Here is a 27669-nt window from a genome sequence, read left to right as displayed (position 1 = left end):
GGCTTATCCCTGTGTTCCCTGCTGGTAGCCACTAGGTATGAGTCACCACTCTTGAGGTGTGTCCTTGGCCTAAAGAGGGCTATTGTTCCAGAGCTTTACTCGTTAGCATATCCATAGGCTGAGCTGCTTTGCCCATAGTTCAACCTCATACAGAGAAACATTTGGTATCCACACAACATACATGCTTATAACTTCACATACCAACATTATACAATCACATGAATAGCATATATGGAATCAGAAGAAAGTAGGCTTCTACTGGACACCTCACGTGGCCCCCCTTTGTGCCACTTTTGGGGCCAACACCCCCACATGGGTGCAGCAGTGATCTGGCTGCTCCCCTCAACATCCAGTAACATGACTGGGGGCAGGGAGGAAAAGTTGCTTTCCTCTCCCCCACATTGTTTCCTAAAAATCCCCCCTCACTTTCTGTGTCTAGCGTCAGGAGTGAAAGCAACTTAAAATTCTTACAGGTACTGTGGTACCACACCTCCCTTTGTGGAGGTCCAGGCAGGAGCTTGAATCACAGAATCATAGAATAATAGGACTGGAAGGGACCTCAAGAGGTCATCGAGTCCAGCCTCTCGCCCTCAAGGCAGGACCAAGCTCAGTCTACACCATCCCTGACAGATGTCTATCTAACCTGTTCTTAAATAACTCCAGAGAGGGAGATTCCACCACCTCCCTTGGCAATTTATTGCAATATTTGACCACCCTGACAGTTAGGAATTTTTTCCTAATGTCCAATCTAAACCTCCCCTGCTGCACTTTAAGCCCATTATTCCTTGTCCTGTCCTCAGAAACCAAGAGGAACAAATTTTCTCCTTCCTCCTTGTGACACCCTTTTAGATATTTGAAAACCGCTATCATGTCCCCCCTTAATCTTCTTTTTTCCAAACTAAACAAGCCCAGTTCATGAAGCCTGGCTTCATAGGTCATGTTCTCTAAACCTTTAATCATTCTTGTCGCTCTTCTCTGTACCCTTTCCAATTTCTCCACCTCTTTCTTGAAATGTGGCGCCCAGAACTGGACACAGTACTCCAGCTGAGGCCTAACTAGTGCAGAATAGAGCGGCAGAATGACTTCACGAGTTTTGCTTACAACACACCTGTTGATACAACCTAGAATCATATTTGCTTTTTTTGCAACAGCATCACACTGTTGACTCATATTCAACTTGTGGTCCACTATGACCCCTAGATCTCTTTCCACCATGCTCCTTCCTAGACAGTCGGTGCCAATGTAGACACAGCCCTGGACTACCGGCACCTTTTTTTAACAAGAAAATCAACAGGAGGGCCTTTTGCAGTAGAGTTATTCCTCTCCCAGCAGGAATAACTCTGTTTTGCGCTACAGCTCTTGCGCAAAAAGGCAAATGTGGATGCTCTGCAGGGGTTTTTGCACAAAAACTGGCCTCTAGGGAAAAACACAAGTGACCACTTGGATGCTCCATAACAGTCAATCACAACTCTCTTGTTCCTCTCCGCTTGGCCTCTCTTAAAGGTGCAGGCACCCTGCACAGCCCATTTGGCAGGAAGCCTGCCCACAGCCAGGTGCCTTGCCACATGGCTCTCTGTCAATGAAAATGGCAAAGGAAGCAGGTGTCCAAGACCCCCCTGGCCCTGCCCGGTAGCAGCCACAGGGCTCCCAGGAGCACCCCCATGGGAAGCAAAGGCTGTGCACCAGCATGGTCAGGCACAGAAATCATGACCCTCCTCCAATTGTGGTGAGAGGAGGAGTCACTTCAGGAACTGTGGACAAAAAGGAGAAATGCTGAGATCTTCACCTGCATAGCCATGTCCCTGACGGAGCGAGGTCACCCTGCCCAGACCATGGAACAGGTCTTGGCAAAGGTGAAGGAGCTCCTGTTCCATGGTCTGGGCAGGGTGACCTCGCTCCATCAGGGATATGTGAGGGCGATGGAGCAGAGGGGGAGCTCAGGAGTAAGACCACACACCTGCCCCTACTACAAGGAGTTTCACCACATGTTTGGGGGGGGACCCTCTTCCTCCTCCATAGTGGTGGACTCTGGCTTGGAGCAGCTCGTACTCCAGCACCCAGAGCCTGTCCCCAACCTGGAGGAGACAGAGGGACAGGTCCAACCCTCGACAGAGGAAGGGGACAACAACCAGGACAGTGGGACTGGCACCTTGTCCCTGGACCCAGTCCCTTCCAGCCTGAACATCTCCCAGGCCTCTGAGGAGGCTTAGAAGGGATCTTCAGGTACATTGGCGCATGTACACACACACATAGACACAGCAGGAGAGGTGGGCGCATGGGGGGCAGGAGGCACACTGTCGCACAGGCTGCTAGGTCAGCACATGCTGCTGCAGTCTGGGCATGTGCAGCCATGTGCAGCAGGAAGGTACAGCATGAGGCCACAGCAGCCAGTCTCTCAACATGCCCAGGAGCCTGCTGCCAGCCTCATGCATGGCCACACGAGTCCTGCCCCCAAAGGGGAGGGCGTGCACCCAGCTGCAAGCAGGCTAGCTGCAAGGGCACAGGCACGACCCCCACACATGCCCTGGAGCACTGCACACAACACACAAGTATGCCTGCACATGAGAAGAAGCAGTTGCTCACACACACAGCAGAGTGAGCCACAGCTGTGTGCACACACCCCAGAGAGGGCCAGGCTGCTCCTGGCTCCTCAGCCACCCACGAGGGGATCCCACTGTGCCCGCACACTTCCCTTGCCTACCTGGCCATAGCTTGTGTGTGGAGATATGGAAGGGGGCACCATGGTCCTCTGGCTACATTGGGGCCCCTGTGACACAGGGAGTGCTGTGTAGGCCACACATGGCCTTGCATATGGGACATCCCCCTCCTGTGGACTGCAGACTGGTGTGGTCGCCACTCACAGAGGAGGACACGGTTTCGGGGAACATGTGTGCAGGGAGGACTGACCACCCCTTCCTCTTGAGTCTTCTCCACAGCCAGTCCAACCAGGACAGAGAGCCATGCCACACCACTGCAGCCACCTGCTACAGTACAGGAGAACCACAGACAAGCCAGGCCTAGGGAGAAGCTGATGCACCACCACATAGGGGTGATACGCGACATCCATGCCACCCTGTCGTGCCAGCTGAACGTCAACCTTGAGTGGTGGCAGCAGGCCTGGAGTGATCTCATAGCGTGCTGTGATACTATGTGCGGCATCCTGTCCTACACAGGAGAACAGCTGCTGGGAGCCTCCCTGATCTGGCACCCTCTGGACCTGACTGGTCCCAGATGAAGAATTTTTGGTCCAGGGGAGGTCATTTCAGGGCTCCTGGTTTTCCCCGCCCCCCTTCTCCCATCCCCACTAGGCTTCCTATCCCCTGCAACCCAACTGAGCTGCCCACCCCTGCTGGTTCCCTGCACCTCCCCCAAAACCATCCCCCACAATCCAAGGGAGCGCAGCACCAGTTCCCTGCAGCCCCTCACAGCCCAGCTGAGCTACCCGTCTGTTCTGTATGGCCTCCCCCATCCACCTCAGCCCAGCTGAGCCCTGCACTGGTTCCCTGCATGCCTCCCCCACAGCACAGCTGAGCCCTGTTTCCCTGCACTTCCTCCAAGCCCTGCAAAACTGCTGAGCCAAGAGCCAATTCCCTGCCCCTCCTTCCCCTTGAGTCTAGCCCCGGTTTCCAGCACCTCCTTCCTCCTGCAGCCAACTGAGCTCTGAGCTCCACATGCAGACACCCCACACTCCACTGTCCAGCCCAACCCAGCCCAGCTCCCCGGACCTCCTCACTCTGCAACCCAGCTGAGCTTAATTTTCCTGCACCTTCCCCCAAACCATGCAGACATGTGATAGAAATGTAGCCGTGTTAGTCTGGGGTAGCTGAAGCAAAATGCAGGACAATGTAGCACTTTAAAGACTAACAAGATGGTTTATTAGATGATGAGCTTTCGTGGGCCAGACCCACTTCCTCAGATCAAATAGTGGAAGAAAATAGTCACAACCATATATACCAAAGGATACAATTAAAAAAAAATGAACAAATATGAAAAGGACAAATCACATTGCAGAAAAGGAGGGGGATGCAGGGGGGGGAGGAAGGAAGGAAGGAAGGCATGCAGACATGTTGAGCCAGTGCTGATTCCTTGCCTCCGCCTTCCTCCTTCCCTTTGGCTGTGTCTACACTGGCACGAGCTTGCGCCAAAGCGGCCGCTCTTGTGCAAAAATTTGCTGCCTGTCTACACTGGCTGCGTGTTCTTGTGCAAGTAAACTGTCGGTCTCCTGTATGAAATCAGGGCTTCTTGCGCAAGAACTACGATGCTCCCAGTGGATGAATTGAGCAAGGTGCACATCCAACAGTTTGTGGCCCCAGCAGCGGAGGCGATGGCTTGAATGGCACCTTTGAGCGGATGTTCTGGTGTAGCAGCAACAGTTGAGATGAGGATGGAAACCATGGCAAGTCGGAGTACCACGTCTTGCTTCAGCTTAGGGTTTCTCACAAAGTTCAGTCTATGGCTAGCAACAGCAGTCGCAAGTGTCACAGCAAGGAGTGATGTATATACAACAAGTTCATAGCAGCTTCCTGGATTCAAGTCAGCATTGGGAAGGGTCCATTCTGCTGGAGCACTGTCCGGGATCATTGCCTCAGTTTCCTGGAATAAAACATAAGGTCAGCCAGTCTTGGATACGATCCGAGCCTCAGTAATGGTTATTGGTGTTAGTTCAGCATCGGCAGTGGTCCAGACTCCTTTTCCCTTGTAGGAGTGTAGTACACGTGTTTGTGTCCCCAAGCTGGGGTGCTTGATTACCACAGTGTCTCCAGGTGCATATTTAGGATCCTTGAGTGGTACAGTGGGGCTAGGAGGGGTTCTCCCTGTAGGGAAGAATCCCTTGTGGAGTGGACTGCCCGTAGGGGTCTGCCGGTTGTTTAATATCTGCACCACAGTATCCAGTCTGTTTCCCCATTTGCCATCCGTAGGCCTCAGGTGGGATATTAACAGTCCATTCCAGCGTTCGACTATGCCATTAGACTGGGTTCGATACGGGAGGTGGAAAGTCCACTGGACTCCATTGCGGAGGGCCCACTCATTTACCAGCTTGTTTTTAAAATGTGAGCCGTTGTCGGACTGGATTTCTTGGGGCGTTGGGACAAGGGCTATTAAGCGGTTTAGTCCCATGACTGTAGATAATCCTGTTGCCACTTGAGTTGGGTAAGCAAACCCAATTCCTGAAATAACTTCTACTCCAGTTAAAACGTACTTCCACCCTTGCTTACTGGTGGGTAGTGGACCAATATAATCTACTTGCCAGGTTGCCCATAGTACCTTTCCATCTCTTAGTCTGGCAAACCATTGTCCTTTTGTTATATGTTTCCTGAGCTCAGCACACAGGGTGCAAGCTTGGACCAAATCTCTGGCTTGTTTGTGGGTGATAGACCACCCCCTGGCATGTGCCTGCCGTACTAGTTCATCGCTTCCTGTGTGTCCCAAGGTTTCATGTAGCCAAATGTACAGGCGGTTCCAATCCACCTGAACAGCAGAGATCTGTGCTACTGCATCTGCCAGGTTATTCAGCCGTGCAGTCGGGGTGTTATTCTTTTGGTGAGCTGCCACATGGCCTATGCTCAGTGCATGTTGGGTTGCATGCTGGTATATCCATTTCCAATATTCTACTCCCCAAACAGGCTTTCCTCCTATTTCCCAGTTATTATTTTTCCAGTTAGTTACCCACTGGGTGGCTCCAGCCCATACAGCATAGGAATCAGTATAGATGGTTCTAGCGCCTGCCGCACAAGCCAGTTTAATTGCTGCCAGCTCTGCAAGCTGGGCTGATCCCTCTATGTTTGTGGTCAGGGGTATAGCAGATGTGTCTGCTGATACAGCAGCGGCCTTCCCTGTCCACTTTCCTTTCACTAGTTTGGCACTGCCATCTGTGAACCATACTCCCTCGGGTTGTGACGGGTTAAATGGGGCTGCATCCTTAATAGGAGATTGCTGTGGGGACTGATGGTATTCCTCAGGCATTCCTACCCTCCACAGGGACTCCTTAATCATGGTGGGGTTTTGTGCAGTATCTGCCCCACCTACCCTGTGGTGCAAATAAAGTGCCCATCTCTGTACAGTCATTTTCTGGGCTACGCCTGGTGGCAACTCCTTTCCCTCTAGTATGGGCTTAATGATTGGAAGAGGAGTGTGTAGGGTTATGGTTTGAGCTTGGGTTAGCTCCTCTGTTTCCCTTAGGGCTGTGTAGGCTGCCAGAAGCACCTTTTCATAAGGCAAGTAATTTGACTGTGACCCCTGCCATGACTTTGAGCCAAACTGTATAGGACGACGGGGTACAGTTTCACCTTCCTGCCATAAGGCATGGGACATTCCTGTATTTCCCACGGTAAGGTACAAATGGAATGGGGCATTAGGGTGTATGGGGCCCATGGACTGATAAGTGTGTATTTCGTTTATGAGCTGTTTCATAGCTTCCTCATGGTTAGGGCCCCACTCCCACTTAGCATGTTTTCTAAGCAAATTGTACAATGGTCGAGCTATGACCGCAAAGCCAGGTACGTTTCCTCCAAAACCCCAAAATTCCTAGCAATTGTCTCAACTGTGTTTTATCCTCAGGGGATGGTGCTTGGCTAAGTTCCTGTACTGTCTCATTCGGGACCATCCTCCTGCCTCCCATCCAGACAGTGCCTAGGAATTTTACCTCATGAGAGGGGCCTTGGCATTTGTCCGGCGGTAAATCTAAACCAAGACTTTCTAATGTTGTTCTTATTTGATTCATGGCGTCTTGGACCTCATCGGAGGAATCTCCTCCTATTAAGATGTCATCTATGTACTGCAATATTTGGACACTCGGTGGCAGGGTCAGACCGTCTAGGACCCTTGCCAGTGCCCCATGGCAGATTGTTGGGGAATGTTTATAGCCTTGGGGCATACGGGTAAAAGTATATTGAACCCCTTTCCAGGTAAAAGCAAATTTTTCCCGATCTGCAGGTTGCAGGGGAACCATGAAAAACATATCCTTCACATCTAGTACAGCCAACCACTGCTTGTTCCAAGTCTGTATACTGTTTACAATGTCGACTATGCTAGGAACTGCAGCCATTAAAGGTCCCCTGCTGCTATTTAGTTTTCGATAGTCTATAGTGAGTCTCCATTTCCCATTTGGCTTCTTTACTGGCCATACTGGTGAGTTATATGGGGAGTAAGTGCGAACTAGGATTCCCCGTTTTTCCAAGTCTTTGATTAGTTCAGAGACTGGAGCTATAGCTTCGGCTGGAATACTGTACTGTTTCATTGTTGTTACTGTGGAAGGCGGGAGAGCGGGGGCTTGAGTCAGCAAACTAATCTTGTAGCGAGGGGTGTCTGTATCACCCAGGACAGTCACGTGTGACTTAAGGCCTGCTCCAAAAGCCCATCTTTCTCCATTAATCACTCAGGGTACGTCTACACTACAGCGCTAGTTCGAACTAACTTAGTTCGAATTAGTTAATTCGAACTAAGCTAATTCGAACTAACGCGTCTAGAACTAAAAACTAGTTCGAATTAGCGTTTTGCTAATTCGAACTAGCAAGTCCACATTGAGTGGACTCTGAACAGGGCTTAAGGATGGCCGGAAGCAGTGCCGGCAGGGCATAAAAGGAGGACTTAGAGCATGGAGATGCTGTCTCAGGCTAGCCGAGGGCTGCGCTTAAAGGGTCCCGACCCCCACCCCGGACACACAGTTCTAAGGGGTGCCCCGCTTGCAAAGAAGTTCTGGCTTGGAGTGCCCGGAGTACCCACACTGGGCACATCACACCACTCGGCCATCAGCCCGGCTGCACTTGCCGCAGGCTGCCATCTGGGGAGAGCGGGTAATTGGGGGGCTGCAGGAGAGCTTCCACCCCCAGAAGCCCGCAGAGCCAGTCCTCCCCATCGGGGGCTCGTACCCCATTCCTCCCTCACCTCCTTCCACTTACCCTTCCCTAGCCCCCCTTCTTATTGATGTACAAAATAAAGATAACGTTTCTTCCAACATTGACTCTGTCTTTATTGAAAAAAACTGGGGGAGACTGGGAAAAGGAGGTGGGAGAGGGGAAGAGAAAGGCTGGGAGAAGGGAGGGCAACTAACATGATCAGGGGTTGGGAACAGGTCCCAGATGAAGAAAGGCTACAGAGACTGGGACTGTTCAGCTTAGAAAAGAGGAGACGGAGGGGGGACAGGATAGAGGTCTCTAAAAGCAGGGGTTGGGTGGAGAGGGTGCATTCAGAAAAGTTCTTCCTGAGTTCCCATAAAGAAGGACTAGAGGACACCAAAGGAAAGGAATGGGTAGCAGGCTTGAAACTAGTAAGAGAAAGTTGTTGTTCTTGACAAAGCAAATAGTTAACCTGTGGAACTCCTTGCTGCAGGAGGCTGTGAAGGCTACAACTAGAACAGAGTTTAAAGGGAAGTGAGATCAAGTCATGGAGGTTGGGTCCATGGAGTCCTATTAGCCAGAGGGTAGGAGTGGTGTCCCTGCCCAAAGTTTGTGGAAGGCTGGAGAGGGATGGCACGAGACAAATGGCTTGGTCATTGTCTTCGGTCCATCCCCTCCAGGGTCCCTAGGGTTGGCCGCTGTTGGCAGACAGGCTACTGGGCTAGATGGACCTTTGGTCTGACCCAGGACGGCCATTGTAAGCTCAGGGCTCAGTGTCGGGGGTCTCAGTGGACCCCCTTGATTTTCATGCACACCTGGTCCTGGGTGGCCAGGCTGGCAGCTCTCCTGCCCTAGACGGCCACTTTCCTGTGCCTAGTGCGGAGATCGTGGACGAGGTCCACGATGTCCGCACTAGCCCACGAAGGTGCCCGCCTCTTGCGGTCCAGGGCAAGCTCCCGGGAGCCGCCAGCCTGGTCCCGGCAAGAGGGGGTGGGCTGGGGGGCATCGGGTGGGTGGCTCTGTGCCGTGCCAGGTGCAGGGTCTGCTAGCTGGGTGCTGGCAGGCTTGCACCTGGCACAGGCACCGTAGCCAGCCCGTGCCCCTTTAAGGGGTCCGGGGCCGGGAGGGGGGCATAGAGTTTCCCTGGTGTTGGCCAGAGTGGCCACCAGGGAAACCTGGGGAGGGCTAGCCTCCCACTAGTTCGAACTAAAGGGCTACACAGCCCTTAGTTCGAACTAGCTAGTTCGAACTAGGCGTTAGTCCTCGTAAAATGAGGTTTACCTAGTTCGAACTAAGCGCTCCGCTAGTTCGATTCAAATTCGAACTAGCGGAGCGCTAGTGTAGCACCTATTAAAGTTAGTTCGAACTAACGTCCGTTAGTTCGAACTAACTTTGTAGTGTAGACATACCCTCAGCCTCTCCTCATAGGTCATATGCTTCACCCCCTAATCATTTTGGTTGCCCTCCGCTGGACCCTCTCCAATGCATCCACATCCTTTTTGTAGTGGGGGGGCCCAGAACTGGACACAATACTCTAGATATGGCCTCACCAGAGCCAAATAAAGGGGAATAATGACATCTCTGGATCTGCTGGCAATGCTCCTCTTAATGCAAGCTAATATGCCATTAGCCTTCTTGGCTACAAGGGCACACTGTTGACTCATATGCAGCTTCTCATCCACTGTAACCCCCAGGTCCTTTTCTGCAGAATTACTACTTAGCTGGTTGGTCCCCAGCCTGTAACAATGCTTGGGATTCTTCTGTCACAGTCCTCCAATTTGTCTAAGTCACTCTGGACCCTGTGTCTGTCCTCAAGCGTATCTACCTCTCCCCCAAGCTTAGTGTCATCTGAAAACTTGGGGGGAGAGAGAGAGAGAGAGAGAGAGAGAGAAAAGATAAAAGATTAAAAAAAGAAGGATAAAGATTAGCCGAGGGGGAACGACACATGCTCCCGCTTATCAACTATTAACAGCAGGGAGCTAATTATAGCCTTCAGCTGCCTCACTGGCCAAGCAGCTTCTTCTATCTCCTCAGCACGACACCTTTTAAGAAGTGTCAATAATGTAATGAGTCCATGCCTACTTCAGACAGGCATAGTTCCTATATATGCTGCCTAGGCGAGTCACACTCACCTCAGAAATATGACCACTGCTGCAGCCTATCAGCCAGAGCCAAAAAGGATCAGAAGCTGCAGCTCTGGATGATACTCTTTGAAAAGGCACTGCAGCCTTAAGAGAAAGCTCAGTCTACTCACTCTGCAGGAGATCTTGAGACAGAGGTGCCTGTTAGTCCCATTAAAAGACGGGGCAGGAAGCCTTCCCCCTCTAGGTCATTGCCTCCTACTCTGTCCCCCAGTGGGACCAGCGGAGATGTGCCAAGCACCTCTACAACTGCGGTACCAGCACCCACAATAGGCACAGTGACTGTGACCCCCAGAACAGAAGTTGGGCCAGCACGCTCGCTGTTGGTGCTGGAAAAACCGCACCACCACACATCGGCATCACCGCCAACAGCGCTTATAAGCACAATGGTGAGAAGGAGCAGGGAGCCACCTAGCAAGCAGTCCCGTAAGACTCTGGCACTGCCCGATGATAGGCCATCACCCTCACAAGGCTCTCGTGCCTCAGGATGCTGTCAAAGGGGAGGCCATCTGAGTGCCTGCACCATACTGACCTACCACCAGTAACCCAATTTACCAATATGGGAGACCAATGATGTATCTTTATGCTTCTTTCCCCCTTCGAGGGAGCCTTCCCTGGTGCCCAGTTCCCCCCATTTATGCAGAGGCTATGCCAGGTCTCCATCACCGCACAAGGGGCTTCATTATTATTTCTCTTCACAACACTCCCCCAACTGCATCTCAACAGTACTATCACTACAATGACAGACCATACCATACACCTTGGTATCCCAAATGGTACTACCCCCCTCCCCACACTACCCTTCCCGTTGAGCTCCATGGGAGCAGCGTGGGCACCCCGTAGATGTCGCGCCATAGAACTGGCAACTTCTTCAAAAGGGCTCCCTCCAGCCTCACCGTCTCACTCTATTCCCACCATGTTTGACTCTGAGGAGGAGAAAAGTCAGATCCTGGGGGATAACATTGATATGCAGGTGCCTCATCACTCTCCAGGCAACAATTCATCCTTGGCCCCAAAGGATGTTGTAATTCCAGAGGACAGGCATGTCTCCGATGATTTTAAAAATTCCAAGAACTTTCAAAAGGGTGGCCACCTCTCAGAAGGTCCAGCTCCAAGAATTACAGGAGAAGCAACATTGCCTTTTAAAAAACATACACCCAGCTGTCGAGGGGTGAATAGCATTGCCATCTGACGAAGTGATTATTTTGGTGTCTGATGACATCTGGCAGACACCAGCTTCCATCCAACCAACCTGCAAAAAGGTGGATCACAAATACTTTGTTCTCACTAAGGGTCTAGAATTTCTTTTCTCTCATCCACAACTGAACTTCCTGTCTGTGGACACAGCTAATTAACGCTCTAAAGCCCCTCAGATAAAGGGCACACTTAATGATAAAGAGCACAAGAAAGTAGACCTGTATGGCAAAAAGATCTACTCTTCAGCCACATTACAGATTTACAAAGCAAACTATTCGGTCTTGCTAGCGAACCACGATTTTGATAATTACTTCAAGCTGGCTGAGCTGATTTAACACCTGCCAGACTCCAAAAGGGCAGTGATTCAAGAGGGCCACACTACTGCAAACACAGCCTTATTATCCAACATTGATGTGGCAGACACAGCCGCTAGAGCCACAGCCATGGCTGTAGTCATGAGGAGAGCCTCCTGGTTACATGCTGCTGGGGTGCCTTGAGAGCTTCACGCTAGAGTTCAGGATCTCCTGTTTGACAAGTCAAAACTTTTTGTGGCAGATACAGATGAGATCCATCATAACAGTAAGGACTCCTAAACAACCCTTTGCACATTAGGCATGGGCATCACTCCATATCGTTGTAGATGCTACTTCCCTTACAACAAGAACAGAGACAGATTCTAGAGCCATCACCAGCATAAACCTTATGACCATCCCAGACAGAGATGTCTGACCATCCCAGACAGAGATCCCAGACTGTCCACCTCGGTCATGTTCCTCGGGTTCACAGCAATTTTGAAGCCTTGGTTGGGGGTCTGCCTGATCCCCCCTATCATCCAGTACCAACAAGCCAGAATCCTATATTCGACCACATGCCACCCTTTCTACATAGTATCTATGAACCCAGTCACTACTGTTCACACCTGTCTCCAAATATTGGGCCACATGGCTGCCATGACATATGCTGTCCAGTTTACACATCTCCATTTTCACGTCCCGCAACACTGGCTGACCTCAGTTTACAAGCCATCTCGTCACCTACTCCACGAGTCAATTACCATTCCAGGTCATATGCTCAGTTGCTAACCATTCTAGGGGTACATCCATCTCCTCCCAATGCATCTCCAAACTGATACCATCTTGTATCATCCACTGTCATGATCTTCGTAATAACCCCTTGACAACTCCACCTAGAGCACATTCCACCCGTGCCATGGCAACAACTACTGCTTTCTTGAGCAGTGTCCCTTTGAGCGACATCTATCAGGCAGCCATCTGGCCATCTGAACATAACTTCACCAGACAATATGCCATCATGCCTCAACTAGCAGGAGATACAGCAGTGGCTACAGCAGTCTTATCTTCCGCCGTTCGGCAGTAACTCCGATTACCACCATCCATAGTGGACACTGCTTTGTAGTCACCAGCAGTGGAGCACCCACAGGGACATCACTCAAAGAAGAAAAGGAAGTTACTCACTTTGTGCAGTAATCACTGTTCTTCGAGGTGTGTGTACCCATGGTGCTTCACAATCCTCTTTTCCTCCCCACTGCCTGAAGTTACGTATACTCAGGCACAATCAAGGAACTGAAGGGGAGGGGTTGGGCAGCTGTCAAATTGCCAGTGGTGCAAGATGCCTCCTGCACATGCATGGCCCGACAGTAAACTGCTAGAGAAAAGGCTCTAAACTGTGGTTCTGGGGATGACCTGTCACCAATAGTGGAGCACCCATGGGGATACACACCTCAAAGAACAGTTGTTCCTGCAGGAAGTGAGTAACTTCCTTTTTCTGTCATCTCTTACTTTTGTCTTATTTTTTTCCTACTGTGTAAAATATACAGTCAGGGAGTAACTTTTCCTCATCTAAAATTTAGATACAGGCTCAGCCCAAACTGTGGCAATGTTCCAGTGACCACCTGCAGTTCACCAGTCCTAAGTGATTTATGCAGCAATGGCTGCAGCTCAGATGGCCCCCCAAAAGTCAACAGGAAAAAAGTCCTAATAACAGCATCTCTTCAGTCACTGATTCTACGTACATGATGGATAGAAATAAACTATTTAAAAAAAACCAGATCAGACTTTTTTATTTAAATCTGATTTGATTTGTTAAAATCATTAATACAATACTACATTTCTAATTTAAAAATAAGTTACAATTAAATTTCATCATAAACATGCTACACATACACTTAGGCTACGTCTACACTGGCCCCTTTTCCGGAAGGGGCATGTAAATTTCATGAGTCGTCGTACGGAAATCCGCGGGGGATTTAAATATCCCCCGCGGCATTTAAATAAAAATGTCCGCCGCTTTTTTCCGGCTTTTAAAAAAGCCGGAAAAGAGCGTCTACACTGGCCCCGATCCTCCGGAAAAAGCGTCCTTTTCCGGAGGCTCTTATTCCTACTTTGAAGTAGGAATAAGACCCTCCGGAAAAGGGCGCTTTTTCCGGAGGATCGGGGCCAGTGTAGACGCTCTTTTCCGGCTTTTTTAAAAGCCGGAAAAAAGCGGCGGACATTTTTATTTAAATGCCGCGGGGGATATTTAAATCCCCCGCGGATTTCCCTACGACGACTCATGAAATTTACATGCCCCTTCCGGAAAAGGGGCCAGTGTAGACGAGCCCTTAGTCTCATAAAAATGAATTGTTGACTCTAGTCTTTCCAGCCTAATTACCAGCTTTTGCTTCTTGAAATTCTGGGCTTTCAATTTCTGTTTCTGAGCAGACTAAAGTAACATGGTCAAAGAAGGAAACAAACTGTATAGGATTGGGTTTTTTTCTGTGCTTATGTGATGATGGGCCTTGGTTAGGCACAGTAGAGGAGTTATTTAAGACATTGTCTTAAATACAAAGAGACAATGTATAGGAAAGGATAGAGGCAGCTTAGAAAAGAACAATGGAGTGAATCGGAAAGAAAAAGGGGAGACATTATTCAGCACACACAGAATTTCCTGTTAGGGTTGCCAAGTGTCTGGTTTTGAACCGGACAGTCCAGTATTTGAGCTTTCTGTTCGGGAAACAAATTGAGAAAAAATAAATGAGAAAATGTAAATGTCTGGTATTTTCTAAATAAGATGTAATGTCTATTGTGGTGTAATGTCAAGCGTGTCCAGTATTTTTGTTGAAACCATCTAGCAACCATATTTCCTGTATTCCCATATACTTCTGCCACAGAAAATCTATTTTGGCTTCTGGGCTTGAAAGACCCTATCTGGGAATATTTTGAAGAAATGTGTTCCTTGGGTATAAAAGGAAAACATGTCAGCTGTGTCTAGACTGGCCAGTTTTTCCAGAAAATCAGCCACTTTTCCGGAAAAACTTGCCAGCTGTCTACACTGGCTGCTTGAATTTCCGCAAAAGCACTGACTTCCTAGTGTAAGAAATCAGTGCTTTTTGCGGAAATACTATGCTGCTCCCGTTCGGGCAAAAGTCCCTTTTGCGCAAAACTTTTGCGCAAAAGGGTCAGTGTAGACAGCTGAGATTTGTTTTCTGCAAAAAAGCCCCGATCGCGAAAATGGCGATCGGGGCTTTTTTGCGGAAAAGTGTGTTTAGATTGGCCACGGACGCTTTTCCGCAAAAAGTGCTTTTGCGGAAAAGCATCCGTGCCAATCTAAACGCTCTGTTCCGACAATGCTTTTAATAGAAAACTTTTCCGTTAAAAGCATTTCCGGAAAATCATGGCAGTCTAGATGTAGCCGTCAAGTGTAAGCAGTGCAAGAAGATGATGCAGGGACTAGTTGCAAGAATCAAACATCATAAGAGAGCTAGTTGTACAAGTTTTACAGACACCGTATATTTAGTATTCTGAAGACTTGGCTGTTAGAATTAATAAAATTTGAAAATAATAATAAAAACAAGACAGCCATTATCTGCAACTCAGGAAACACGAGAGGAGGGAATAGGAGTCCCCAGAGGAGGCATGCGCCCGGACATCCTTCCCCTGCGGGAGGGAGGAGGTAGAAGTTCCCTGAGGAGGTGCAAGCGGACTTCCCTCCCCTGCGGTGGGGGAGGGAGGAGGAGTCCTGGGAGGAGGCGCGTGCCAGGGACTCCCTGTTTCCTGCCCCCACCAACACTGTTCCCTGCCCCAGCACCTGCTGGCACCCTGTTCCCACCCCAGCACCCTGTCCCGGATGATGAAACACGGGTTTCATAAGATGATGAGTAGTTGCGCAGTGTGGCAAATAAACAAAATTAGATTTAAGTTTTAGTGTTTTGTTTAAGTCTTTTTTTAGTGTTTAAGTGAATAATTTACAGACTGTATTAGTGTTGAAGTGTATAATTTTTGTGTTTAAGTGAATAAAGTGCTGTATTAAGTGTTTTAAGTTACTGTATTAATAGTTTAAGTGAGTAATAGTTTAAGTGATTAGCCAGTGCTGCACACTACTGTATATAGTATCCTCTGCTTTCTGTATTCAAAGGCTTCGCAACAATAATGGTGAGTACTGTACTGTACATTTATTCTTTCATTCTATGACTAAATTTATGTATTATAGTATGTACAATAAAAAGGGTAAAAAAGGGTTAAAAAACTTAAACATTACAGTATACTGTATACAGTATGTACAATCCAAAGGGTTAAAAACACTTTATATACAAAAGCGGCAAGGAGTCCTGTGGCACCTTATAGAATACACTAACCAAAGTGTTGGAGCATAAACTTTCGTGGGCAAAGACCCACTTTGTCAGATGCATGTAGTGGAAATTTCCAGAGGCAGGTATAAATATTCAGGACAGAATCAGGCTAGAGATGATAAGGTGGATCCAGTCAGGGAGGATGAGGCCCACTTCTAGTAGCTGGAGGTGTGAATACCAAGAGAGGAGAAGCTGCTTTTGTAGTTAGCTAGCCATTCACAGTCTTTGTTTAATCCTGAGTTGATTGTGTTAAACTTGAAGATGAACTGTAGCTCAGCAGTTTCTCTTTGAAGGATGGTCCTTGTGACGGGGCAGCCCCGCTTGCGGCGGAGAGCCCCGTCCCTACCACATTGTACAGCGGGAGGCCGTGCGCTGCCCGCCGCGTTCAGCGGCAGCGCGGAGCGCGTCGGCCTTAGGCGCCCCGGGTGACGTCATCCGGGCGCCCCGGAGACCAGGCCCCCATCACCCCGGCAACGGGAGTACGCCCCGGCGCGAGGGGCGGGACCGCCGCAGGACGCCGGGGCCGCGACCCCAGTGCCAACTTTAAAATGGCCCCGCAGCACTAAGGAAGGGGGGAGAGCGAGGGAGCCGAGCGGAGCGCCCCGCCAACGGGAGGAGCGGCCAGCGACCCAGCGGCAGCAGCACTCAGCCCGGTGAGCGGTTGGACCAGAGAGCGGGGTGTCAAGGAGCACGGGAGCTGGAGGGGAAGGAAGCAGCCCAGGGCAGAGTCAGGAGCGACTGGTGGGCTGACGAGTTAAGGGATCGCACCCCGTCAGCCGGGTTCGGGTCTACTGGACCAGAACCCTTAGGGCCCTGGGCTGGGGCCCGTGAGAGTGGGCGGGCCTGGGCCCCCCTTCCCCTCCCGCCTTGTTAGGGAGTGGGAAAATGAAGATAAATGCACGCATAGGAGAAACTGTGGACCGCGGGACTCTAGGACAGTAGTGAGCCCTCGGGACTAACGCCGCAGGGCGGCGTGGGGGCGTCACAGTCCTGAAGTTTTTTTGCTGCAGGATGGCTACATGATAGTCCGGCATATCCGATAATCCAGCACCACCTAGGTCCCAAAGGTTCTGGATTATCAGAAGTCTACTGTAATGGTAATGGACAGGTAAAAGGTTTATTAAAAGTAACTGCATTGTGCTAACAGAAGATTGCCATCCTTCTGTACTGAAGCAATGAATGACTCAACTACAGTGACAAAGGTAATCAACATGCTCATATGTTGTGAAGGCTACTATATCTGGAGCAATATCAAACCGCAAGATCTTCTTTTTCTTAGAATTATATTTTACTTGTGGAGTGATGCACTAAAGGGAACATATAACAATGAAAGCTACTGACTTTTTGTGTTAGCTCTAACTGAACAGCTGTCATGTTAACTGTATGGAAAAAATGCAAATTGTAAATTTTTAGATAAACCTTTAGCACTGTAGGAATTCACTGAACACTGACATACTGACTAAACTGAATGTAAGCTGAATAAAGTTGCCTTTTTATTTAAATTGCCTTCTTTCTGTCTTGTTTTTTGTGCATGTCTCATGTTCCCATGTGGTGTGGGGTAAGATTCACCCCCTGACCTCTGTGGACACCCCCAAGATACAGCTTGGCTCTCCCTGTTTTTGATGCCTATGGAGGGTGGATAGGGAATCTGAACAGCAAGCCCTCAGAGACTTTCTGAACCACTCTACACTGAACTCTATGCTGAGGGGATTCTCTCCCTGTCTGCTCTCTGTGCTGTGTCCCTGCTCTCCCCCTGCACTCACACTGAGCGGATGAAAAAAACTTTAAAAAACCCAAAAGTTCTGCAGCATCTTAAAGATTAAAAAAAAAATAGTAATGTTTCATGACCTTTTGTGAACACAATGCACTTCTTCAGATGATTGGAATAAAGGGTCCAGGATACATATAAATAGCACAGAACGGAGAGAAAAGCTGCAGAACTTGGTTTAATTTTTTAATTTACAGTTTTACACCTGTAATCAAGGTTTGAACAAAGACCTGACCTGGATGGGCCACTTTCATTCCACACCCTAATGACATAAAAAGCTAAGCACTGGATACCTACAGGCCACTCTATTAGCTTCATTAGCACAGGCACTCTCCCTGATTATTTTTCCTTCTCTTTCCCTCCCCATCCCCTCTTTCTATTTATGTGTACCCTGGATTCCTTACTCCATTCACCTGAAGAAATGAATGATACCAGCTACATTTTGCGTTAGTCTCTCAGGCGCTGTAAAAAAATTTGTCATTTAAAATTTGTTTTCTGTTACAGGCTAACATGGCTTCCCCCTGAGTCTGAGTAGATGGCGCGAAGAGCAAGGATGAGCCTCCCTCACCGTCCTCCCGAGCGTGCCAAAGGACACGGATATGAATCCCTAGCTGCTAGCACTAGGAATGCGGACGCTGCTGAACTGAAGTGTTTCCATTACAGAACGGATTTACAGTTCAACGGCTCGCAGCGCCCCTGTAGGAGTCCCGCCCCCTGCTCCCTACCGCGAGCGTTCAGTGAGTTTTGAGCATGCGCAGTGAGGGAGACGAGGCCCAGGAACTGAGCGCGATTTGTCTCCAAGCAGTTCCCGTAGCGGATGTTTCTCTCACTCCTCCCCCACTCCTGACGATCTCTAGCTTCCTGTGAGGAGAAAATGGAAAGTGCGGCCCCCGTTACTGGGGTAAGTGGGTCCCCGCCGGGTGCCCAAGCGGGGAAGGCCGCGCTCTCCTCTGCCCAGCTTTGTCCGCAGAGCCGTGCATGCCTGGGGCTTGGCTCCGGGGCACTCGTCCCGTCCGTGGCAGGCAGCTGCGGAGTGGGGCCTTCGTCTCCGCGCTGCGCGGGAGGCCGCCTCTCGGTGGGGGTTGGGCGGGTTCATTCCCATGGCCGTTAGGAAGGGTAAAGGAAAATTCTCCCTCACCCCATGGCTCCAGTTTCCCATCTCCCCACCGAGCATCATCCTCCCACTGGGCACCGGCTGCAAGCGGAGCGTGTATGACGCGCCGCGGGGTCTGCTACAGCCTGGGCCGATCCGTGCAGGCGGGGGTTTTTTTTTGGGGGGGGGACGCATTAAACTTGTTAACATTAGGCGTTCGGCCACATTGCGGTTCTCTCTCCTGAAGTAATTCCTGTGATAGAAACGCCTCGCTCGTTCACTTAGTTCCTTTGGGTAATCGCCCTTCCCGCATTTCAATGAGCAGGTTAAGAGTGGGGTGTGCTGCTGCTGAGATCTCATGATCAGGAGTTTATTATGCGTTTTCACTTATTTGCAGATTGCCATACATGGGTTTGCATTTGACAAAGTAATATAGCAGGTCCTTGTTCCTGGGAGTTTAGACTTAAGATAGCCAGCAACCATGTGAAGCAGTGGAAGAGCAAAGAGGAATGGCATATTGTAGATACACTGCATACAAACATGTGCATTAGAAATGAAACTGCAATTTTCTAAGTACACTAGTAAGGTCTGTCTTGCAAAATATTAGCTTTTTAAAAATTCTCTTAGTGATTTGGCCAGGCTTTGGAAAGTGTTTTTCCTGGCAGAGTACTTTGGTGAGCTTGTACTATATTAGAATGAGAAATAATTTGAAAACCCAGAACATTTTTCACTTTTAGATAATTTTGTTCAATAAATAGCATTTTTCATTAAATTAATTTGGAGTTGATTTTTGTCTTTTTAAGGCTTTGGAGTTGTGAAGGAAGGAGAAGAAGCATTAAATATCAGGTAAAATATTTTTCCAAACTTTGAGTCACTTGGGAGTAAAATATCAGCTAATTGACTAGTTGATTAACCTCATGAATTTTTATCTGTTACTCAATTATTCTATAGCACCCAGGGATGAGGCTGGCAGCCAGTGTACTCCCACCCCATTCCCGAGGAGCCCCCTGCCACTCTGTGCTTCTGCCTCTGAAGTAGCGGAAGGTACCAGGTGGGAGCTGGTCCACAAAGGGAGTAAGTTTCAAAAACCAGTTCCCCTTGTGGACCAGCTGCCTTACTCAAGTTATTATTGAAGCTTCAGAAATAAACTAAATAGATTTAGATGTTTAAAAATGGAGCCTTATGCATATTCCACAGCAAATGGAAGAGCAAAGCAATCTTTGGAACTCTTTCAGTTCAGCTTGACTGGTCAAAAGAAGAACATATCACTTGTAATACTAGACGCTGTGGGTTATTCCAGAATATCTTCGTTTACTAGAGACATGTCTAGGAGATTTAGATAGTAAAATTATTTGTCGTGTTTGTGTTTTAGGACATCTGTCTTTGAATAGTTGCATGAAGGTTATTGTTATAATCTACAACGTGTTTGTGAGCGAGTGTGTCTGTCTGTCTGTCCAAGAACTCCTCCTGAGCAGTTACAGCTAGGACCACCATATCTGATATGGAATTTCCTCTTATGATAACTTAAAGCAATAGTAAGGGTTTGGTTGGACAGGGTAGGGTATGCCCTCTGGAGTTGCAGCAGCCATTGATAGGTTCTTCTCACCTGTATGCAAGCTGCTAGGAAACCCTTTGTCCCTAATCCCACCCCAGATCAATTATTTGAATTAAGATAAACAACAATTAATTGAGTTAAGGACCTGAGCAATGCTAGGTACATCTTCTAGTTAACTATAAAGGCAGAATGTGTTCCTAATGCACATATTCTAACAGTTACAAAAAAAAATCTTTGCTAAATTTCTGTTTTTCTTTATTTCTTTAAATTTACTTTAAAATTAAAAAAAAGGTGAAAATGCACCATGGCAACGGTCCTCAGAATGCTCAGCGTCAGCTCCAGAGGTCCAGATCTTTCACAGGAAGTGAGGGAGAAGAGCAGCAAACAAACTTACCACAGTCCCCTGCAGCTTCATTTGCTCCTTCTGCAAGTCCTTCTGCACCACAGTCCCCCAGCTACCAAATACAGCAATTTATAATGAGTAGAAGTCCAGTAGCTGGGCAGAATGTGAACATCACACTGCAGAATGTTGGACCAGTAGCATCAGGAAATCAACAAATAACACTTACCCCATTGCCAATATCAAATCCAACGTCACCAAATTTTCAGTTTAGCCCTCAGCAAAGGAGGTTTGAACATGGATCTCCGTCGTATATTCAAGTTACTTCACCATTGCCCCAGCAGGTTCAGTCTCAAAGCCCTACACAACCCAGTCCTGTACCAGTCCAGTCATTACCAAATGTTCGGGCAGGCACTCCAGGCTCTGGCTTAGGTATGTGTAGCCAGAGCCCTACTAGAGGATTTGTTGATGCTAGTGTGCTTGTGCGACAGATCAGTCTGAGCCCTTCAAATGGTGGACACTTCGTATATCAAGAAGGATCTGGAATTGCACAAATTGCTCAAGGAGCTACAGCACAGGTACAACTTCCATCTTCTGGGGCACCTGCAACTATACGAGAACGCAGGCTTTCACAACCTCATTCACAGACTGGTGGCACCATTCATCATCTTGGACCTCAAAGTCCTGTGGCTAGTGGAGCAAATATACAACCTTTGACTAGCCCAGGTCATATTACAACTTCTAACTTGCCACCACAAATCAGTAATATTATTCAAGGGCAACTCATGCAGCAACAGCAGCAAGTGCTTCAAGGACAGCAATTGAACAGACCCATAGGATATGATAGGGCTTCTGGTGGATTAATAACTGGAGTTGGAGGGCCTCCTGCTTTTGGAATGACGTCGCCACCCCCTCCTACAAGCCCTTCACGAGTCAATGTACCGCAGGGCTTGTCTAATCTTCCTCTTACTCCTACAGTAAGTACAGGAGTGAAAAAACAACCTAAAAAATTGGAGGAGATTCCACCTGCTACCCAAGAAACAGCTCACATGAGAAAGCAGTGCTTGGATCATCATCACAAACAGATGGAGATTCTTAGGGAGACTTTTAAGGAATATTTAATTGAACTATTTTTCTTACAACATCTTCAAGGGAATATGATGGACTTCTTAGCTTTTAAGAAGAAACACTGTGTTCCATTACAAGCATATCTTAGGCAAAATGACTTGGACCTTGAGGAGGAAGAAGAGGAGGAACAATCTGAAGTTATCAATGATGAGGTAGGAAATCTACTATTTCATAATTTGGAGTTAAACACTGAATGAAATTGTGGCAATTGGATACCAAAGTATGAGATGCCTTAGAAATAATTTAAATTTTATTTTTGACTAAAGTAATAGAGCAGACTTTTTAATGAAGATTTTCAGAGAATTGTAATTTTGTTAATGTGAAGTTTGGAATAGAAGGCTGATTTGAGCATGCCATTGAAAGCATATATTTTAAGAATAGAGGTAATATAATAGGGAAAGAATTAGGGCTGTGAAGAATAATAGTTATCTTGTCACTGACCAAGTTCATGTCCATATTCAGGTCCCCAGTGCAAATTAGTTAAGTTCTATTCTAAACCTACCAAAGCTTGGAATTGTTGCAGGAAGGATGTTAGCTTATCAAAAATGATTTTGTATCCTAGAGTAATTTTCATTTATAAATTGTCATTATGTAATATCTATATTAGTAGGGCTCGACAAATCAGTGTATCTACTTGCCCATGGAGAGTAGATTTCAGCCAGTCGCCCAGTTCACCGGCGGCGTGCACATGCGCAATGTGGGTCCGGCGCATGCACAGTGCAAGGCTGGCGAGTGGATTTCGCTGTGGTTTGTCGAGCCCTGTATATTTGTTTTTCATGTCATTCTTTTTACTATCTTAACTTGGAACTTGTGTTTGTCCAAAGAATGTATTTGTGCATCAAAAAAACCCCAAAACATGGTGTGTCAGCTTTGAAATGTATGAGAGTCCCCATAGGGGGGCTCTTGTGTGTTTCAAAACAGCAGCGCCACATGGAGCATGGGGGTTAGCTGGGGACTCCCTAGCTAACCCCAGACTCCCTGTGCCATTTCTGCAGAACCCAGAGTCAGCTGGGCTGGGCTCTGTGCAATGCTGCCACTTTGAAATGCTGAGTGGAGCCTGGGATCAGCTGGGTAGTCCCCAGCTGATCCTGGGTTCCATGAAAATGCTGCCCAGGGTCAGCTAAGGAGTCCCCAGCTGACCGCAGGGCTGCATGCAGTGCTGCTGCTTTGAAACACTACTGTAGTGTTTCAAAGGAGTAGCTGCATGGTGCCCAGATATGGGCTGCGTGTGGCGCTGCCACTTTGAAGTATGCCTTCTTCCCCTCCCCTTTGCTGCCTCTATCTGATAGAGGCATCATGGGAAGGGAGGGAATCGACTAGTCCTTAACATCCTTAGTGTACACTATATGTTGTTCAGGTGATATGCAATTTTTCTTGAATGGTTGTATTAATTCTGTCAAGTGGTATCCTCTTTATTCCATTTTTGATGACTTAAGCAAAACCTGTCTTGAGCAGTTTGACAGTTGTGTAACAAGCAATAGTAATGTCATACTTGGCACAATGAGTGAATTGACTTCACTTGAAATGCTTAAATATCCCTTTAAAAAGTATGTATCCAAAACAGAGAAGGATATGTATTTGCCAGTTTGCAAAAAGATTCCATCAGATACTGAACATTTTGAAGAAATTTGTTTCTGTGCATAAGTCATTTAAATTGTAGTAATAATGTCTTTTTTTATTTAAAAGTTTCAGAGAGTAGCCAAGTTAGTTTGTACAGGATAAACTTTAACAACAAATGGTCTGGTAGCACTTTATAGACTAACAAAACATAATACCATCTACATGTTTTGTTAGTCTATAAAGTGCTACCAGACCATTTATTGTTTTATTTAAATCAGCAATGGGTGTCCATAAATTCATTGTTGTTTGAATTTTGTCAAAACGTGTGCCTGTCCTTGTTCTATTTATTTGGCACTAGCTGAAATGGTAAGGTATTTTGAGCTCTTTTGCTCAAATTCAGGGACAGATCTTCAGATGATAAATTGGCATAGGTTGATTGAAGTCACTAAAGCTTTGACAGTGTACACCGGCATAGGATCTGCCTCTCTGTCTTTTGGGTTTCAAGTTTGCTCACTCTGTAGCTCTAAAACACTGTTTAACTTGCACAGATAATTTTATTTATGCTGGAGCTTCAGAGGATAGCTGAATTAGTCTGTTACAGGGAAAAAAACAAATGGTCTGGGAGCACTTTATAGATTAACAAAACATGTAGATGGTATCATGAGCTTTTGTGGGCACAGCCACTTCTTCAGATGACCAGAGTTATGAGTGGGGGGATATGAAACTCTGGTCATCTGAAGAAGTGGGCTGTGCCCACGAAAGCTCATGATACCATCTACAGTAGATGTCCGATAATCCGGCACCTTTGGGACCTAGGTGGTGCTGGATTATCGGATATACCGGAGTATCGGGAGGTACTCTCCCGGGGGGGCTATGATGGGTCTGCTGGGACCCGCACTGTGTCTGGGGAGTGGGCGGGGAATGGTGCGGTGAGGGGCAAACCCTCCGCTGTTTTGCAGGAAGGCGGGGGAAGCCCCGCACTGCCACCGAGAGTTTCCGGGAGGCGAGCGGGCTCCCCACCTTCAAGACTGCAATAGTTATCGACGAGCAGAGGGGTCAGGGGCGGCACTGCGGGATCAACCCGGCAGCACCCAGCTGCTCTACTCCGCCGCTTGTCTGCCGCTTTCCCAAGTCCGCTGCTGCTGCTGCTGAAACTGATGAGCGGCGGACAAGCGGCGGAGTAGAGCAGCTGGGGTGCTGCCGGTTTGGTCCCTCAGTGCCGCCCCTCATCCCTCTGCTCGTCGATAACTACTGCAGTCTCGAGGGTGGGGAGCCCGCTTCCCTCCTGGAAACTCTTGGTGGCGGTGTGGGGCTTCTCCTGCCTTTCTGCAAAATGGTGGAGGTTTGCCCCTCACCACGCCGTTCCCCGCCAGCAGCTCCAATTGTCCGGCTGGGTGGAGCACTTCTGGGTTCCAGTTGGTGCCGGACTACCGGGAGTGCCGGACCACTGGATGCTGGACAATTGGAGTTTTACTGTACATGTATTGTTAGTCTATAAAGTGCTACCAGACCATATGTGATTTATCTAATTCCTCGTGAAAGTTGTAATCATTTTAACTGTGGTGGATTTTGCAAATTGCCAGTAAACTGGTTTGACTGTCCTAACACATTAAGGTAGCTTTTGCAAAACAAGACACCTTTTGAGTATGTTCTTTCTTTGTATTTTTGGTCTTCCTTTCTTTTATTTCCCCCCTCTTTATCACCTTTTGCTAAAGCAGTGCACCTCATCCCTTGCCTGGGAGGGCTGACCACTTGGGAAATTAATGCGGGAGAGAGAATGGTGGCTATGCTCATTGCTTAAATAAATGTTGGGGCTCTCTTGAGTTTAGACTGTCTGTCATGCTAATATTTTGTCTAACAAGGAACTGAGAATTAAATTTAACCCACACTGTTACTTAATCTGGATTTAAGACAGTATTGCAGTGGTGACAGTCTATCTTTCAGGCTGTTCTGCTATTAAAAGTGAAACAGAACTCTTAAAATAGTCTATGTTCCAACCAAACTGCACTGATGGTCATTTAATTATTATCCCCTCTTCAGTGAGGTGCCATCAGTACAGTGTAAAACAGGTGTGTTGATCAGTTTTAAAAACAAAATGATTCTCCCTTTTTTTTTTTCCCAAAATATTTTCTCTCAGGTAAAGATTGTGACAGGAAAGGATGGGCAGACTGGTACTCCTGTTGCTATAGCAACCCAGCTTCCTCCAAATGTTTCTGCTGCTTTTTCATCACAGCAGCAACCGTTTCAGGTACTTTTCAATGGTTCTAAAATGTAGTCTCATCCCAGATTTTTTTTTCTTCATTCAGATTTGGTATTTCCTAGCAGAATTCAAATTTTCCCAAGAGCCCATCCGTTCTCATTTAAAACAAACAAAAATAACTTCAGATCTTGAAACGCATGAATATTTATTGAGTGTCGAGGAAGTTAAATTTTTCTTGTCTCAAAGTCGCTGGCTTATTTCATTAACTTTCAGCTTGAATGTTTTTCACTTTGGTTTGTTTGTCATTTCCCTTATGCATTTGGTTCATTTGTGCCGTCTGCTTAGTAGCAGTTGGATTCCTCTGTCTGTGGCACTGTAACTGTGAATTTCTTTCTCAATTTCTTTTCTTTTTTCTTGGTTGATTAAGGGTTTTTGAACATGCCTGCACAAGATACTAAATTTTCTTTTCTTGCTATAATTTGTATGATGTGTTTTTCCTCCCAAAAACACCCCTTTAAAATGAGTGATCGTAAGTACTACAACTTCTATAAGAACGTACCTCACTTTCACTAGATTTATTATGGACAGGGCTCGACAAATTATAGAAAACCCTACCTGCCAGACAAAAAAGGGACTCGCCACCCCCACCATGCAGGTGCACGCTACCCGGAAAATGGGACGACCAGGATGGCATGTTTGCTTCTGTGATGGGGTGGGGCTGCTCCGCAGCGGCGAGGACGACCCACCCCGCACTTCAACGGCGCCGACCCCCATGCTGCACAGGGAGCGCAGTGTTCTGACAGCAGTCTGCGCCGCTTGTTCCCGTGCGACTGCTCTGCTGAGCGACATGCAGGGGGCCCGAGTCCTGGGACGGGAGCCAGAAGGAGGGGCTGGGCTGCACGCGGGCTTAGGGCAGGGCCAGAATGCGTGGGCATCCCGGACATTGGGGAGAGGTGCCAGCGCAAAAGAGCGCTGCATTCAAAAAGGGATCAGAGGAGAGCGGAAGAGAGGAGGGAGGCAATGAAGAGTAACGGAGGGAGAGAGGAGAACAGAGGAGTGAGCTAGAAGATGTCGGTGGGTGGAGGAGTGAAGGGTGAGAGTGGAGGGGGATGGGAGTCGGAGGAGGTCAGAGAAGGCAGGAGGGAGACGGGGAGTGGAGCAGAGTGAAGGGGCAGAGGATGTGAAAGGAGAAGTGCAGGTAGGAAGCAGTCCAGAGCAGAGACACTAAGGAGCCACATCCTGGGCTGCTTCCTACCTCTGCTTCTCCTTTCTCGTCCTCTGCCCTCATGCTCTGCTCTCTGCTCCACTCCTCATCTCCCTCCTGCCTTCTCTGACCTCCTCCATCTCCCGTTTCCCTTCCCCCTGCGCTCTAACCCTTCACTCCTCTGCCCACCGCCGTCTTCTAGCTCACTCCTCTGTTCTCCCCTCTCCCTCCATTACTTTCCTTTGTCTCCTCTCCCCTCTAACTTCTTCTGCTGCTCTCCTGTTGAATGTGGCGCTCTCTTGCGCCAGTGCCTCTTCCCCTGATGTCAGGGACACACGCGCACTCTGGCCCTGCCCTAAGCCCGCGTGTGGCCCCACCCTTGCTTCAGGCTTCCATCCAGGACTTAGCCCCCCTGCATGGCGCTCAGCTGGGTGGCTGCATGGGAGCAAGCTGCACAGACCACTGTCAGAACGCCGCGCTGACCATGAAGCACGGGGTTCGACACCATTGAAGTGCGGGGTGGGTCGCCTTCGCCACTGCGGGGCGGCTCCACCCCATCACAGCTCGCCAGTTGCCAAAATCTACTCGCTATGGGCGATCTGATTTGTCGAGCCCTGATTATGGATATTAAGCAGAAGATATATAAGTGTTACAGAGGGTCTTCTTTTGGACTGAACTTTGTTTGGGAGTATATTGGAGCATGTATTTTGAGAGGGATGACACCTATAAAGCGAACAAATTATTTGAATCAATGCAGATGCACTTTTAACACCTAGCTTGCTTGTGTGTACGTCACTGCCATTTACTGGGCATTTCAGACCTACTTCAGTGTACTTGGCTATTGCCTTATTGCTCACAAAGGATAAACTCTAAATCTGTGGTTGAAATATTCTCTTTCAATTCAGATGCTATACACCTTTATTTTGATGAAGATATTTAATAGCAAACTGTATTTGATGGGCTTTATATCCTGCCAACTTATAGCTTGTGCAACCCTTTATTCATATTGCCCTGGGACTTT

General features: G+C 48.1%; 1 protein-coding gene across 11 annotated transcripts in view; it reads left to right on the top strand.

The window, feature by feature from the left end:
- The first annotated feature begins 18317 nt into the window (after window positions 1-18317).
- EP400 (E1A binding protein p400) overlaps window positions 18318-27669 on the top strand; it is a 105405-nt gene continuing 96053 nt past the window's right edge. For 8 of the 11 annotated variants that reach the window (XM_089775214.1, XM_089775212.1, XM_075898398.2 and 5 more), the window contains exons 1-4: window positions 18318-18469; window positions 19465-19507; window positions 20508-21836; window positions 25382-25492. In XM_089775214.1, coding sequence (XP_089631340.1) covers window positions 20514-21836; window positions 25382-25492 — 1434 coding nt within the window. In that variant the 5' untranslated portion in view covers window positions 18318-18469; window positions 19465-19507; window positions 20508-20513. Of the gene's footprint in view, window positions 18470-19464; window positions 19508-19569; window positions 19736-20507; window positions 21837-25381; window positions 25493-27669 lie in introns of those variants that run through there. The other 3 variants (XM_089775213.1, XM_075898397.2, XM_075898392.2) reach the window with 2 other exon arrangements.

This window comes from Pelodiscus sinensis, chromosome Z, assembly GCF_052426305.1.
Source record: "Pelodiscus sinensis isolate ZL-2025 chromosome Z, ASM5242630v1, whole genome shotgun sequence".
NCBI lineage: Eukaryota > Metazoa > Chordata > Testudines > Trionychidae > Pelodiscus > Pelodiscus sinensis.
The sequence above is the reverse complement of the archived record's forward strand: the minus strand, read 5'-3'. Positions and strand labels throughout refer to the sequence as shown.